At 43.0% G+C, this 16867-nt stretch overlaps 2 protein-coding genes across 2 annotated transcripts; one reads left to right on the forward strand and one right to left on the reverse strand.

The window, feature by feature from the left end:
* The first annotated feature begins 1193 nt into the window (after positions 1 to 1193).
* aurka (aurora kinase A) lies at positions 1194 to 6013 on the forward strand. The gene is made up of 9 exons (XM_037102104.1): positions 1194 to 1542; positions 1973 to 2038; positions 3154 to 3496; positions 3579 to 3621; positions 3729 to 3920; positions 4481 to 4619; positions 4754 to 4902; positions 5033 to 5207; positions 5363 to 6013. Exons 2-9 carry the CDS (start codon positions 1976 to 1978, stop codon positions 5543 to 5545), a joined length of 1287 nt encoding a protein of 428 aa, XP_036957999.1. The 5' UTR covers positions 1194 to 1542; positions 1973 to 1975; the 3' UTR covers positions 5546 to 6013.
* Positions 6014 to 9325: 3312 nt separating this feature from the next.
* slc32a1 (solute carrier family 32 member 1) lies at positions 9326 to 13364 on the reverse strand. Its single transcript, XM_037102103.1, has 2 exons — positions 12389 to 13364; positions 9326 to 11138 (listed from the first exon to the last, which is right to left on the reverse strand). The coding sequence occupies exons 1-2, from the start codon at positions 12779 to 12781 to the stop codon at positions 9951 to 9953; spliced, it is 1581 nt and encodes a 526-aa protein (XP_036957998.1). The 5' UTR covers positions 12782 to 13364; the 3' UTR covers positions 9326 to 9950.
* Between the last annotated feature and the right edge of the window lie 3503 nt (positions 13365 to 16867).

The raw sequence follows: 16867 nt of genomic DNA on the forward strand, positions 1-16867 counted from the left end.
GGAATTGAACAGCACCCCCAAAGAAGCTATGGTTCCTATATATTTTAACAATTGTATTTTTCTGTAGTTTTACTGGTTTTGCACACACACAAAGAAGTCAGAGATTTAATACATTTCCTAACCCATCAAATCATGCAGCAAATACCATGGTTCAGGTCCTCTGGGAGACACATCACAAGCAAATTCAATTCAAAACTCTACTGATGACTCCTGTTAGAAACTAAAAAACAAGATATTCCATAAAATAGATTACAAACAAACAACAAAAAAATCATGGTTTGAAAATAATATACATGAGTGTCTCACAAAGGGACAGCTGCCCAATGTCTCCACAACACTGTGGTGCTAAATCCTTATGTTTGTCATAACCAGGATTATTTAATTGTCAGAGACATCCATCCATCCATCCATTATCTGTACACATTATATGTACGCCGCTTAATCCTCTGCAGGGTCGCGGGGTTGTCAGAGACATCAAGGCAGCAAATACATTTATACATAAGATTTCTTAGCACAGCTTAGAAAGTACTGACTCCTGCAGCAACAAATATTTCACTTGCACTGTTCCATCTGGGACTATAAGATAATATTCTCAACAATATTCTCAAGTCATCATTAAAAACCACTTGCTTTTCTGTAGTTTGACCACAAGCATGTAGTATACAGAGATATATCATCATTCCATCTGTACAAGTACTAAACTTGTGTCTTACATCTTGTGGCATTGCCTGTAAGTGTCATCATCATCATCTCTTGTTAATTCTGTAATAAATTGTCCAAGATTTTTCACCTTATTAGCGACCTCAAAATTAATATCAGTCATTATGAAGTCAGGGATTTTTTTTATATACTGCTCCTAAAAGATATTTTCAAAACACATAGAAATGGTTGTTGGATCTAAAAACATGGACTTCATTTTAAAAAATCAGTGTTTATGGATGTCAGAATAAAAGGTATGCTTGTTGCTCCTCAAAATAATCTGTATACATTAGTGTGTATAGATTGTTGGTACCAGTGGATTTCCTCCAAGACACCAGAGAGCTAGTGCTGCTGCTGCGCTCTGCTGCTTTGGACGATTTCCTCTGACGTAAAGCGTACGTCATACGATTTCCCTTGTCAGCCAATGACGAGCGAGTACAGAGCATTCCCTCAGCCAATCGGAGCCTGTGGTGTATTTAAAGGTTTTGAACAGAGGGACGTTTGAAATTAAACAAGCAGCAGTGGCCAGGGGGAGGTGTTCAGGCAGTCGCACTTCTTTACTTTATACACGATTTTTGCCCTTGTTTTATATGTATTTACCTTTTCACAACATCGAACCGGCTTTTAAGAGTAGTTACAACGAAAACCCATCTTGCTGTAACGTAGAGTTGATATTTATGTAGCCACAAATACCAACTCTCGTCAACTGGCCGACGTATGTTAGCTAGCTGCTAACTTAGCTAGTCAGGGTAAGCTGCCTGCCTTAGACACCCTCTGGGCAGGAATTCTGGACGACTTCGATTTAAGTGGTTGCTATTGGTCACAGTGCAATAATTTATTTAGGTAAGTCACGTTTTGTAATACCTAAAAGTGTGTATATACTGTGTTGTTGCATGTGTAGGTTTGTCATTGTTAGCTAAAAAGGCTAACGTTAACTCTAACGTTCCTGTCTAAACGGCCATGCGACTGAGATTGCTAACGTTTCATCTTCCTATAATGTAATTTTTAAAGTGCTATCTAGCTGTCACTTCATTTATTCCCTTTACAAAAGCATCAGTGTAAATGTGTTGTGGTTATAACGTTACAGTTAATATCTACATTTAGACAATGTAGTCAGATATTTTGTAGCTATAGTTAGAGTGACTAAAACGCCTCAATAAATTCGCTATATCTTTGTTGGAGACCTACAGCTTTTATTATTTAAGTGCCAAACCTATATAAGCTTGACTAAAAGATTTTTTTAAAAAAACACCTCCATATTTCCTCCCTTCAGAATATGGACTCTGCTGCGAAGCTCAAGATGACAAAGGACATGAAACTTCATCGGCCTGAAGTAAAGGTAAAGCACAATGTCAGCCTGACCAGAAAAAAATATGACTATTACTGCTCACTGCTCTCACAGATTGCGGTTTCACTTTATCACATTTTTTTGTTGCATATCTGTTGTGGATGTTTTAAGCTTTTAACCCTGTTTGTTTATGTATAGTTCAAGAGGCATTGTCTCTGCACTTCTTAAGGGTGCACTATGTAGTTTTGGGGATTTTAATCAGAGGAAAGATCTTCATTCACTGATTTATTATATAATTTTGAGCCTTATCAAGCTCTTTGTTTTCATGACTGAATAAACAGACTGACCATAGATGACAACAATGTCTTACTGTTTAATGTTTGTATTTGGTGGACATTGCCACTCTTCTAGCTTCAAACGGTCTTCTGGGGACCTTATTTTTCTCTGAGGACAGCTTGTTTATTCAGTTATGGCAAAGATAAATATTGCTGAGTTTGTAATATAACTTCATTAATATTCTGAGTTTTAATTTCTCCTCTGAAACTACATGGTGCTGCTATGAACACACGGGTACAGACAACTGAGAAAACATGCATGGACAGCTAGAATCCCAAATACACAGCTGGGAAAGTTAATAGAATCCACAGGATTGGGATTATAAATAAGTCAGTAAATATATTGCATAAAATGAAGCCAAATTGCCATCACTCACTTGACAAGAGGTGCATTTAGGAAGTCTGATAGCGTAGGCAGCTGTTTGCCATCCCCCAAGAACCACAAAGGAGGCGAAAAAGAAGTGTAGCCTGTTGTGCTCAAGAGACAAGTTGAGACAAGGGAGACAAAGGTGTGGTCACTGCAGATGGATTTACAGTTTCATAGGTAGACGATGCAATTTGCAACACATACATAATGATTCAGAGAGATGTGAAATAATAAATCATCCATCTTTGTTCACTACAACTTGGCCAACAACTTTAAAAGATATGAAATTGTCATTTATCTGTATTGGTAATAAGGAGCTTGTAACAATTATTTAAATGTAGAAATCTGTATTTAGCCATCTAGTGAAGTGGTGAGGAAACTAGCATGGAGATAAAAGGTGGAGTTTTCACATTATTTCCATATTAAACCTTTTAATGTAATTTTTTCCCCCCCTATGATTGCAGTCAAGTGGTGATGGTCCAAAGCGGATTCCAATGTCACATCAGTCACAGATGGCTGTAGTTACCCCAACTCCGCATCAGCGTGTCCTGGGTCTGTCAAATGGACCTCAGCGCATACAGCGGCCTGTAAGCCAAAAACCGGTATCTCATGTCGCTGTGAAGTCCACACAACACACCGATCAGAATGTGAACCCTGCTACTCGGAAAGGAAATCCTGCACCACAGCCCAAACAAGCTTCCCAGCTAAACCAGCCAACAACATGTGTGCTCAAGGTGAAACCACAGCCAGCCAAACCACAGCCGGCCAAACCACCATCGGAATCTGCAAAGCACGAGAAGCCACAGAGTAAGCTTAATGAAGAATTGGACAAACTAATCAGTGGTGTGTATTTCAGGTGCTAAATATGTTCTTTTTTTCATTTTGCTAGACACACCTGCCAAGACTGAATCTGAAAAGGCCTCTGATTCAAGGTATGTCTGATAAGTGATTACACATCTTTATTTTATATCATCTTTGGTACAATTACACATTTTGTCATTATTGTTGTCTGTAACTTTGCACTTTTCTACTCAAACAGCAAGCGGTGGAGCCTGGAAAATTTTGACATTGGCCGACCCTTAGGAAAGGGTAAATTTGGCAATGTCTATCTGGCCAGAGAGCGACAGAGCAAGTTCATCTTGGCCCTGAAGGTGCTTTTCAAGAAGCAGCTGGAGAAGGCTGGTGTAGAGCACCAGCTGAGGAGAGAAGTGGAGATCCAGTCTCACCTCAGGTAAAGTGTCAGTCTATAGCAGGACAATGATTGATGTTATATTGCTGTGATATGAGACTCTATATCAACTTGGATATCATAACTGCATCAGTGTTGTCAGTGCTGCAAGACTTCAGTTACTGCCAACTGTCTTTGATTTATCAATATTGGCAAGACAAGCATCCATAATTTGTTGGGCAGTAGAAAGTATATGCCACATAGTTGGAATGAAAAAGTAACAAACTCAAATGACTGGTGGGGTTGAAGGCCTGGAAGTTGACTCTGATTTCATAAACTCAATCATTGCTGCAAACATATCGTTTATTACAATGCGAAATCATGCTTGGTTCATGTTTCTTCTCTCATCGACTCTTTCTCATTTCTTTGTTTGAACTTCTGTTAACAATGTTGGCATTTTGCATAGTATAGGGATTAAATCCTTCACATTGAAAAAGACTGTTGGTACTCTTGGACAAAGCAGCCACTGAGGTGTTGCAGATGTTTTAGCTCTGCCCGTCTTTCGCTTTTCAAATGTCGGTGATTTTAAACTCGGAATACTTTTCTGCATCGACCTCCTGCAGGCACCCCAACATCCTACGTCTCTATGGTTACTTCCATGATTCATCTCGTGTGTATCTCATCCTTGAGTTTGCGCCCAAAGGTGAACTGTACGGTGAGCTGCAGCGCTGTGGAAGCTTTCCTGAGGACAGAAGTGCCACAGTAAGTCTGCTAATTTCAGTTTATCAGCAATTTAAAACACATTTATATTTCTAATCAACGTTGTCCACCATGTAAGGAGTGTGCCAATTCCACAAGGATAATGTTCATGACATTTGCTTTCTGTGTTGTACTAGTACATCACGGAGCTCGCAGATGCCCTCAACTATTGCCACTCCAAGAAGGTGATTCACAGGGACATCAAACCAGAGAACCTGCTACTGGGCGCCAATGGGGAGCTGAAGATTGCAGATTTTGGCTGGTCTGTTCACACACCCTCTTCCAGGTAAGCACATATGCTTGTCTATAAATGGCACCCTTTATGTTTGAAGGGGAATAATGTTCTAGCTTGCATTCGCAGCTCACCTGTTTTGCTTCATCAAATGAACTTTATCCATTTCTCTGTACTTGTTCAGGAGATCCACTCTGTGTGGAACACTGGACTACTTGCCTCCAGAGATGATTGAGGGAAAAACTCACGATGAGAAGGTGGACCTGTGGAGTCTGGGCGTCCTTTGCTACGAGTTCCTGGTTGGAAAACCTCCATTTGAGTCAAAAACTCATGAGGACACCTACCGTAGGATATCAAGGGTAAGCAAAGGCTAGCTGGAGACCCTGACAATCTAAAAATAAATGGCAAACCCTCTAACTAAGATTGACTTTGTGGCTTATTGGTAGATTAACAACACTTTAAAGTTTTGTCTCAAACCCTATTTAATGTTTTATACTTTGTATTTGTCATCCAGGTGGAGTACACTTACCCTGCACAGTTCAATATCAGTGCTGGAGCCAAAGATTTGATTGCCAAGCTGCTGAAGCACAACCCTATGCAAAGACTACCTATCCAGGGAGTCCTGCAACACGCCTGGGTGGTGGAGTGCTCCACCAAGAAGCCAACAACCCTGAACAACGAAGAGCCACCACAATGATCCTTTATGTTCCCCTCCACCCCACATCTGAGGGTGGAGTAGTGCAGAACACTGGCTTTTGTGTGCAGCTGATTGGTCAAAATCTGCTTGTATGCCGACAACAAAATCACTTCATGTGTATGTTTTTGTTATCTTGAGCCACTTGGTTACCTTTTTCTTTCCTTTTTTTATTGTCTTCTTACATTTCCTTGTCTTACCAATGGCATATTGTTGCCTGTAAATATTTCACTGTTTGTGTAATTATGAAATTTTATTGAGTTTCTCTAAAATGCCATTACTTGAAATAAAGATAAATTATCTTTCATGGAATATGTCACTTTCGAATTAAGCATTTTTATGTCTGTTGGGAATGATTTTATGTTAGTCTTCCATGCATTTCAAGCTCTCAGTTAATTATCTCAAGTACTTGATGAACAAGACTTTGCACGAACATTCACGAGTGAGATGCCTCCATCAACACTAGTACTGTTCTATCAAGTGCCTTGAGGGGCTTGTCTCCAGCAGAGGGCGCCATAATACCACTAGAAATGAATGGAAGCGTGTTACATATTTTAAATAGGCCTAGAATAAATTCTCTGTTAATTTAACTGTGAAGTAGAGAATTTAAAAGTGAATTTCTGTTACAATAAATTGGAATGTAAAGAAGGTGGTAGTAGTTTAGCGCTGCAGCTAAAAGGTTTGTATCATGTGTTTGTTTTCTGGCGACTGAAAAATGAATAGGACTTGTATCCAGACAGTTGAATTGCAAATAAAAACTGAATTTGATCAGTATGATTTAGAGGCTGGCTTCCTATCAGAAGATTGGAGGACGATGTTTACCAAATTATCTGGCTAACGCTCGCCTCTCAGCAACTTATTCAGATAATTTGCTAATCTTGCCTTTTCAAAACAGCCATAAGACTTCAATCTGTGGTCGTCGTAAGACTAAAACAGTCAGCTTACATTGTTCTTATTAGAGAAATGTACAATTTTATGTCAGAATGTTCAATATCAAAGTCTGATATAAAAGTATTTAACAATACTTAATGCATGTGTTTCCTTGAGGCTCACAAATGGATGTATAGTTACCCAACAAAAAGAAATTTTTGTCTCATTAAAGCTGTCAGAAGCATAATGTTCTCTTGAAAGGTGGGTAAGACCGATCACCAATCCACCCCCAATACCACATATCACATACTTTATGCTAAACACTGTTAAAGAAATGTTTTCTTATAGATCTGTGCCCTAATGTCTTCACTGTTCAACACTCTCGGTCTTAAAGGAGCAATTTCAAGTTTTGGGGAAGAACTTTTAATTGGAACAGAAAAATCTTCGTTGACTGATTTTTCTTAATTTGTATGACTGAATACACAAATTGACCTAAAAGGACAACACAATTTCATACTGTTTTACTTTGTTTATATCTGGCGGACCCTGCCACCTTTCTAGCTTCAAACAGTGTTCTGGGGACTGCTTGTTTATTTGTATGTTTGTATAATTACCTGATAAAAGATGGCAGCTGGCCCATCCTACAATCCCAACGCGTCATCTTTTAACAGGTTTGAAATGAGATTCAAATACAGAATCAATATAGATAGATAGCTATCTGCCAAATCACTCCATCTAATGAATCAGATATTGCTGATCACATCTATTATCTCATTAATACCTTTCTTGCTGATGTTGTTTAGCCTCATTGTATAGTCTGCTCTACATTGCAACTCCTGGGCTGAAAAGTTTGTCATCATTTTGCACCAAAATCAGCAGCAGGTGGTTTCAGCAGGTCTTACAGAGAGCAGAACATTCTCATTATTAGTTTGCATGTCTTGCTGCCATATGCGGCCCATTTCTGAACATGTATTTATAAAGTGATGCTTTTAAACAGTGTTGTCCACAGCCTGACTTCTCAGCCTCCCCAGAGGAAATGACACCTAGGGGTGAATCAATTAGCGTTGGTGTGTGTCTCATGCTTGATGGCCTCCTGCTGGAATGTCTCATGTTTTGCAATGCAGTTGCTCTCCTGTCCGCTGGGTGGCTCCCCAAGCACGATGATGTTTATTGTGTTGGCGATGATTACAGGAGGAAATGCTACTCATGAGTCTGATCGTTTGTTAATGTTTGATATGATATAATGTTTTTTTTTTTTTTTTACTTGTGTTTGTGTGTTTTAAGGTATTTTGTTTTCTTCAGCTGTGTCTAAAAACTGCTGCCTCTGGTAGTAAATAAAGACTTCCTATGCATCCCTCCAGGAAAATACCAGCGTTATTTCATAAGGGTTTTTATTTCGGATACTGATCTAACCTGAAGATCCGAGCTGTACAAGGACTTTCTAAGATGTCATGAATGCAGCATCGCTCTCTTTTAATCGCCGCCATGTTCACCATGTGAACTGCTCCTTTAAAACTCTTCCGCACATCCGCATGCACCAGGTAGCTCGACGTGCTCAACAGCTGGAGATGAACCCCAGCTCAGAGGATAAAAAATAAAAAAGATTAAAAACCCCGCTATGTTCCAGATGTTTTGGGGGAGGAGGAACATCAGCACAGACGAGCAGGTCGAGCATGAGGCCCTGATGTCCGCCTGCAGCGCTCAGTCTGTCCGCAAGACGCTTCATTTGAGCTGCAGGAGGTCGGAGGCCCGGAGGGAAACATGTTTCATATTTAGATTTAAAAAAAAAACAAAAAAAAAAAAACGCTCCATAATGAATATAAGGTCTTGAAAAATGATAAGTATGATAATGGGATTTTTTAGGGAGAGTGACACAGGATTATCATTCTCCGAGCCCTGGAGGCCTCACAGTATCAATTAACCTCCATCTTGTTTTTACTAAAGATAAATAAAATAATATGAATGCGACTATTTTCTCCATCGTTTTCTGTCTTTTTATTATAGAGAGAAAAAAAAATACATGTTCTGACCGTTTTTTTTCCATTTTACATAAAACCACACACATTTTTACAATATAATTTTTCACTTATGTCTTTATTCTTTAATATTAATTTCACGATATAATGATAACGACTTTGAGATATACATTCCATCTTTTTGAAACCACAATAACACACTACACAGACGGTTTTTTAATAACATTTCCACAGGACCCATTGGATTGCACAGAATGAAAAATGTCTGTATGCACATTTTCCTCTTTATTTTTTTCTTCTCTTTTTATTTTCAGACACCGAATTGTCGACACGGGATTTAATTTCAGAACTGTGTGTTTTTCAAAATGGTAATGAGCAATGGTAATTTGAGTGTGCAGGATTTCAATCACTTTTTCTTTTTTTTTTTTCTTTTCGAAATTTTGGGGGCCAGGGGCGTTCCAATTTTCTTCTTTTAAAAATAAACCTCAAATATTGGAAAGTAAAAAATATCAAAGCTTCTGACACGTTCACGCAGGAGAATCGAAATTCGCAAGGGTTTTTTTTTTGTTAATTAATTTCCACTTCCCAGTTTTCATTATGTGTCTGAAATATCATACATTCAATGCATAGTTCATAATAGCTGCTGTGTAACTTTGATATTTTGCATTTCCAGTATTTTTAAAAACGGCTCGGGGGGGCGCGGGGGGGGGGGGGGGGGTCCAATTTTCTCATCTCTAACGAAAACATTATCTCTCTAGATGCGTTCACGTGTTTTTCTACTGCTGGTTACTGCCATAGTGTGTGTGTGTGTGTGTGTGTGTGTGTGTGTGTGTGTGTGTGTGTGTGTGTGTGTGTGTGAGTGTGTGTGTGTGTGTGTCCACAGGATTATTTTGTTTTTGTTTTTAAAAAAAACAAACACCACATTCACTGCCCATAATCATATTGCAAAAAAAAAAAAAAAAAGTACCTACAGCAGAAAAGTGGCATTTTTCTATTTTGCTTTGTTTTGTTGTTTTTTTCTTTCTCTCTCGCTCTCGTTTAAATATCTTTTAACCATGATTTTAATCACACTATGCTGTCGGGCATCCGTCCCATCACACACCGGAGCGCTACGTGAAGTGAAATCTCGCGTGGCGGGGGGCGGGGGGAGGGAGGAGGGGCTGGGAAGCACCACAAGAGCGACGATAGAGACAAACTGCCCTTTTTGCAACGTTTTCGTTTTAAGGTCAATATTGTAAACGTTCACTCCACTGGAAAATATGTATATGCACGTTTTGCCTCGCATATTTATACAACATGTATTGTCCATATAGTGTGTTTGTGGATTTCCCTCTATTTCTATTCCTCTGTGTGTGTGTGTTTGTGTGTGACGCAAGACTGTATGAGTGCGCGCGTTTTTACGCATGAGTTAAGCGGAGAGGGGGGCTTTGCGCTTTTTACCAGGACGTCTTGTGTTTTATATTTATATATATATTTATATATTTATCTTTTTTTTCACTAAATGTTGGGGAGGGGAGGGAGGGGAGGGGGTTTGCAGTTAACATCTAGCTCCAGCGACGCGTCTACTCTTCTATGTTATACTTGAAAGCCTCTATGAGCCCCTCCATCGAGTGGATAAAGCCGGATATGCTGCATATACCTCCTATTACGAAGATGGCGACGTCAAAGAAAACCTGGTGCCATAGCAGCTTTCTCCATAAAAGCTTGAGGTGGAAGAGGCTGGGAAGCAGAAAGCACAGGCCCGCGCCCGTCAGGCTGCCGGTGAGGCCCATGAGGAGGGCGAAGTGCGGCACGTAGATGGCCATGAGCAAGGTAAACACGACGAGAGCACACCGGAGGCTGAGTCCCCAGGACTTTAGGCGTCCGTCGCCTCCGTAGCAATCTGGGAAGTAGGCGCGTCCCCCGTCCTGGAAAAAGGACTTCTCCAAAACCTCGACGGCGGCGAAAAACGGCAGCGGGTACGACAGCAAGGCTTTGGCCACGAGGAAGATGTTGACGACGGCGCGGATGCCCGGGGGCAGGTTGTCTGTGATGACCTCCTTGGTTGCGTCGGCCCAGGTCAAGTAGGCCACCAGGGCGAACAGGCCCTTGAGGATGCAGGCAGCGATGTGAGTCCAGTTCATCATGCAGTGGAACTCGCTCGGCTTGCTCATGTTGCCCTCCAGGGACGGCAGGAAGATCTGCGAGGTGTAGCTGAACACGATAATCCCAATGGAGATGGGGAACTTCTTGACGTCGATGTAGAACTTGACCTTGTCCCAGGCCCAGTCCCTGGCCCTGGAGAGGCAGTAGGCGATCACCAGGACGTTGATGACGAAGTGGGCCAGCGTGCACAGCAGGCTGAACTTGGAGACGGCTTTCAGGTTCTTGAGGAAGGCGCAGGGGAGGAGGGCGGCGGTGGCGATGATGGCCCACGACTTCTGGGAGATCGGCATGTTGGGGAAGCTGTTGTACATGAGATTGCCGCTGACCACCACGTACAGGATGCAAGTCATCACAAGCTCTATGATTTGGGCTACATTCACGATATGGCCTCCTAACGCAGGGAACCGGGGCGCGCAGCAGGCGTTGGCAATGTCCACATAGGAGTCCCTCACACGGACGAGCTGCCCGTCTTCGTCCTCCTCGTACAGGCAGGCAATGAGGATTTTCCCCGTGTAGCAGCACACCACGGCGGCGAAAATAATGAGAAACAGTCCGAGGTATCCACCGTGCAGGATGGCGTAGGGCAGCCCCAGGACGAACATCCCCTGTGGACATAATCGAAAAAATAAAAGAATAAAAACTGGGTTAAATTGTTAGAAATTAATCATTCGCACATTTGTGGACACTTTATTTTTAATTCATGAAGTCAGACTTGTTAGACGCGCGACTCTTTTAGGCCTCAGTTGGATGTCACTCCATGTTTTTTTTTCTTCTTCTTCTTCTTTTTTTTCTTTTTCATGTTGTGGGTTTTCCACTTCGCTTTGAGCGCATCCAGCCCGCCTCTGACGTCACCACGAGCCGGCGGAGGGAGACACACACACACACACACACACACGTACACGCACAAACACGCGCGGGCACATACACACTCTGACGTCACGGTGACCACGGCCGTGATAAGGCATGAAGGGGATTGCGTCTAGGGATTTTTTTTTTTTTTGTCGCATAGACTCCACTCTCGAGTAAAAAAAAAAAAAAAGAAAGAAAAAAGCTCTCTCACACACATACACACACACAATCACGAGTTGGATATTTAATGCATGAAAACATATGTTACATGTATATTCTATTACTATATTGACACACATTTTAATATGCTGCGTAAAAAGACAGGCTCGCCTTTTTACGCAGCATATTAAAATATGTGTCAATATAGTACATTTAAGAGTTTATATTAATTATGGTGCGTTTAAGTATCCGCAAAAAAATAAATAAATAAATAAAATAAAATCGAAACGTATTGAGGAAATTAGTCTTTTAGAGTCAAAATCAGTAGCAGCAAAACTATGTTTTTTTTTCTCCTTCACATATTAATTCATTCATTAGAGAAGCAGGTGAGCTGTTATCAGGGACGGACATCGGCGACACTGGACGTCGTTATTATACAGACAAAGAATGTGTTGAGGGGAGGTGGAGGAGGAAGAAGAGGAGGAAGAGGAAGAGGTGGATGAGGAGGAGGAGGAGGGGGGGGGCATCAATACCTCCCTTTTTTTTCCAGCACATTGTAACGCCTGAATATCTCCGCACTCCTCAGATTAAAAAAACAAAAAAAAAAGTATAAGAACAAAAATGAGAGCACAGCTATGCTATTCGGGCAGCAGTTACCCTTGTGAATATTATTAACAACTTGACGAAGTTTCCATCAAAGGCACAGAAACACGTTTTGAGCATTTTTTTTTTCTTAATGCCGGTTTTGTGTCGCAGGTGTGACTCTATCACCGGTTATTACTCGGCCGGTTCACCGAGCGCCCTGACCGCCACCGTCGTCTAATCCGCGAAGCGTTCATATCTTTACCTGGATTGCGTTCGTGACGTTCCAGCCCGCCTCCCAAGCGGTGATTTTTGGTCTCACTTCAGACAAGTCGCTCGTCGGAGTCCCGTCCTTTGAGGCGGAGTGCGGCGGACCGGTGCCGTCCCTCTGGTAGTGGCTGTCCCCGTCCAGCGCGCCTCCGTCCCCGCTGCCCTCTCCCCCCAGCTCGTCGGACGTCAGAATGTCCATCTGCATGCCTTGCCGGTGGTCGTAGTCCAGGTCGTCGCAGGCGGCGAAGCCCAGAGCCTCCTCGTCGGTGGCGGCCTGGAACCCCATCTTGGCGAACATCCCGCTCACCTTCGCCTGGGATTTGTTGGAGACGGCCGTGGCCGCATTTGACAGTTTATTCGAAAGCTTGCTTCTGATTAACGTCGCCATGTTTCCGTTTTCCTCTCCTGGATCCCAACTGTCTGCTGCAGCTCAATTAGCTCTTCTCCCTCCTCCAGTCAGTTCAACAAATTGCGAGGCTACTTTGGATGGCAGCTCCTGGTTCTCCGCGTCAGATGAAGCCACGAGGAGAGGGGAAAGGGGGGGAATAAGAAAGCGCGAGTTTTTTTGTTTTTGTTTCAAGACACCGTCGGTTTTTCAGTTGCTATCTCCACCTCTTGTTCAGCCGGCTGCTCTTGGTTATCCCCAGGTTCATGTCACCTTCAGACGTCGCCGCTCCGTCTCTGCATCTTGGCACTGCGCTCTGACGCTCGACGAGTAAGCGCACCTATTCGGTCTCTGAGGCAGTTTGGCGGTGTGCGCAAAAACAGCTATTTACGCACGACTTCGAACCAAAAAAGAAAAAAGAAAAAAGAAAAAAAAGAAAGAACCCGGGAAGGCTGAGCCACAGGTTTCTGCTCGGCCTATGATATCGCTTTTCTTTTGGGTTATAAGGTGGCAGGCAGCGTTTTCCAGGAGATAGTTGTTGGGGCTTTTCGGGTGCCTTTACTGATGCCAATGCGGTACCGTGGAGCCCGGGGGGTGGGGTGGGTCGAGGGTGGGGAGAGGCAGGGAGGAGACACGTGTCCTCATCAGCCTGCCAATGCAAAGCACGTCTCCAGCCCTCCCAGTGCCCCACCAGGAGGAAAAACGGGAGAGATTTGCTGCATTTCTAGGGGAGGCGCTTGTAGTACCCCCGCCACCCCTTCCCCAACCCATAATCTATAATACCTCATCCGAGCGTCCAATGACATTCCGGGGGCCTCAAACATCGCATAACTTTACGCGTATAAAAGGAGGCTGGAATTTGACGGAAACCCAAACTGTGGACCAGATTATATAACACACAAAACTAGGATTTGTATTTCTTTTTTTAAATTTCTTCTTTTTTTAAAAAAAATTGAGATTTCATTTGTTGTTTTTTAACGAGAGGAGGACTCGGAGCAACAGAATAGTAACCCAAGTTGTTTCTGGGATTTCAACGGATCGGGAGTTTAAAAAAATGGTGTTGCGCTTGTCTGTTAGGGCAACAAAAATGTATTATTTTTTTTTTCTTTTCTTGCGTTTTTGTCTTTGCTAAATGATGGTAAGATGCGGAAATTGAGCTCGCCCATATTTATTTTCACAATCAGCGACGTAAAGTTTTGATCTGCTCCTCGTCCGCCGGCTGAACGTCTCCATTCAAGACGCGCTCATTCATTCATTCATTCATTCATTCATTCACTCATCCGTCCGTCCGTCTGCTCATTCAGCGTCTTCGCTCGTGTCCGTGGAGACGATGTGACAGTCTGAGCCCCGCATGGTGATGGTGTCCGTTGAGAAAAAAAAATATGTGCATGCTGTTCGTTTTGAAAAAATCTTTTCAGGGCCAGTTCAACAAGACGCGTTGGCGTTAAATCGGGCGATCCTGATCTGATCAGGAAGGTGTGAGCTTTTATTTTCTTTTCTTATTATTTACCTCTGCTTTATCTTTTCTTTCAATCAGAGTTAAATATACAGTTATCAGAAGAATAACCTCACAGATCCAAGTGAAAATTACAACGCTTTTACTTATTCAATTTCACTCGAAAAGCTTTTCATTTCTGGTCCCTGAACGCACCCTGAGTGGCTCCACTAACCGAGGCCCAAACGGTTTGTTGACAGCGCCTTGTCACTTGCGCTCTGCGTCCACCGTGCTCACTGTTCCCTCGGGCTTGCAGCGTCAAGAGTTCACCGCCCATGATACAAAGCCTCGACTAACAGACAGTAAACTGTAACACTATCTGTCTCTGCGGGCGGAGCGCGCAGGCTGTTTGCTTTTGCGCGCATAGAGAAAGCAACAACGTGGCCCATTAACCGGTTCTCCTTTGAATCGGGCTGTAACCTGGTGATCGTCATGTGACCACTTGAACCGGCACGAGAGGCCTTTTGTGGATCTGTGACAGAGATTCAAAGGGAGGGGGAACACTCAGTGCGCGCTGGTAATGCAAAACACGCAGGCCTGGTTTAGAGATCAGTGACTCTTAAAGGGAGAAACATGACGATTCAAAGGCAAATACGCAAAATAAAAAGACGATTTCAGAACAATCGGCTCTATTGTTCGTTTTCTTTTAAAAACATAATTTAAATTAAAGCCATGATTTTACTGTCAGGCTCGGTCCCTGCAGGCCGAGCAGCACCAAGGCCCTGATTTCCATCGACGCCAAATAATAAATCCCTCTCTCCTTCATTCATTCACTCACTCCTCCTCCTCCTCCTCCTCATCCTTTATCTATGTGTGCCTGTGTGTTTTCTTTACATTTTCAGTTGTGGGAACTGGAGAAAGAGAAAAAAACAACATGTCTGCAGCCTCCTGTGGATGAAAGAGTTAATGAGCGCGGCTGTTATCAGCTGGCTGCAGCCCTCCTCTGATCCGTCTGATGGAGTGCGCTGCAGGATGAAAAGAGCAGCCGTGACACCGGCAGCCAGCGAGGTCACCTCCACCGCACACACCTCCCCACGACCTGCTGCACTGATAGTAACAAGTGCAACGATAACAATAAAAGCTGCTAATGATAGAAAAGAAAAAAAAAGACGTGAGCTTGCAGTTTACAGTGGGATTATGGGGTGTACAGGTAGTTTGGTGGGCGAGGTGGCGCTCTGCCACACCCTAAAGCATGCCAGTTTGTGCCTATAAAAGCAGCTTTGTGTAAAATTTGATAAAATTAACATTTGTTGGTCACTATTTTATTGTGATTCCTGGAGTGATGTGGAAAATACGACCTTTCTTGTTGTCTAAAGCTGCTGCACCGTGGATCTCTTTGTGAAGGGATTTTGATGTGACTTTACATGCGCCACCTTCCAGAGCCTCCCTCTGCTCCAAAACAGAGAGCTGACATTAGTTTAGAAATGCGCTCAGCTAGTATAAAATATCAGGTTTCTAGCACAACACAGAAGTTCAACAGAGAGCCCCTTTAATGTGACAAAAAGATAGTACAGTGCTGGTGGATGTGGATCAAATCATCACCTCACCCATTTAAAAAAAAAAAAAAAAATTGTAAATGAATTCAGCAGGTCATCAGCGTGAGCTCCACGGTTATCTGCGAGGAGGATGGAAAGTGATTTTCTCCCTTTATCACCCATCACGAGAGTCATCGGGGGGGGGGGGGGGGGGGGGGGGTCAGGGTGCCACCTCCCCCGGGGGATCATCCTCTCTGTCGGTTCAGATATGACCAGTCACACTCCTCATCTTGTTCGATATCCCCCTTTTTTGGTTTTGTTTTGTTTTTAGGGTTATAGAAAACAAAAATGAAACAAAAAAATGACACTATGCTCTCACAATGTCCTCAAATTCATCTCCTCCAGTGGACCCCCACCGCCCGCTCGGACGCGCGTTTCCCCTCCTCCTCCTCCTCCTCCTTCTCGCCTTCTCTCCCTCCTCTCCTCACTATTTCACCCCCGGCTCTCCTTTTTCACATTACACACATGGGTGAGTTGGCACAAGGTTCTCCGCCTTCATGTACCCCCTCCTCCTCCACCAACCACCCCCACATCTTTTCCTCGAATCACAAAAATAAAAGCCCAATCCACGACTATGAGAGGAAAAGAGCATTCTGACAACAAAGACCTGCAAAAGCAAGAGTATTCCAGCCTCCTTTGTGTGTGTGTGTCTGTGTGTGATTACGCATCACATGGATAAACGCGCATATCTCCACACCTGATCACTCCGTGGGCCATTTTATTTGCCTTTTTTTTTTTTGTTGAAATGCTGCAGTGCGCCTTTAATTCACTCCAAACTGTACCAACTGGGCTTTTTTTTGTTTCCATGGCGCCGTTTGCCTGCAATTATGTAGGTCTACAATGACTTTCATTGTAGGCTATCATTACCTCTTCCATTAAACGTTTTTTTCAGCCAGACAAGGTAATGATGATGCGCTAGTGTGTGTGTGTGTGTGTGTGTGTGCGTGCGTGTGTGTGTGTGTGTGTGTGTGTGAGAGAGAGGGAGAGAGAAGGAGGAGTGTGAGACAGGAATGGTTTGACGCACGACCCAGATTGGAGGAAGAGAGAGAGAGAAAGAGA

The sequence above is a fragment of the Acanthopagrus latus genome, chromosome 6 (assembly GCF_904848185.1).
Source record: "Acanthopagrus latus isolate v.2019 chromosome 6, fAcaLat1.1, whole genome shotgun sequence".
Taxonomy (NCBI): Eukaryota; Metazoa; Chordata; class Actinopteri; order Spariformes; family Sparidae; genus Acanthopagrus; species Acanthopagrus latus.

Bases quoted from the DNA above. Each gene is read 5' to 3' on its own strand.
- aurka (XM_037102104.1), top strand. From the start codon at position 1,976: ATGGACTCTGCTGCGAAGCTCAAGATGACAAAGGACATGAAACTTCAT. The intron at 3,497-3,578 runs GTAAGCTTAATG...TCATTTTGCTAG, and splicing joins AAAGCACGAGAAGCCACAGA to ACACACCTGCCAAGACTGAA. The intron at 4,903-5,032 runs GTAAGCACATAT...GTACTTGTTCAG, and splicing joins GTTCACACACCCTCTTCCAG to GAGATCCACTCTGTGTGGAA.
- slc32a1 (XM_037102103.1), bottom strand. From the start codon at position 12,781: ATGGCGACGTTAATCAGAAGCAAGCTTTCGAATAAACTGTCAAATGCG. The intron at 11,139-12,388 runs GTAAAGATATGA...TTATGTCCACAG, and splicing joins ACGTCACGAACGCAATCCAG to GGGATGTTCGTCCTGGGGCT.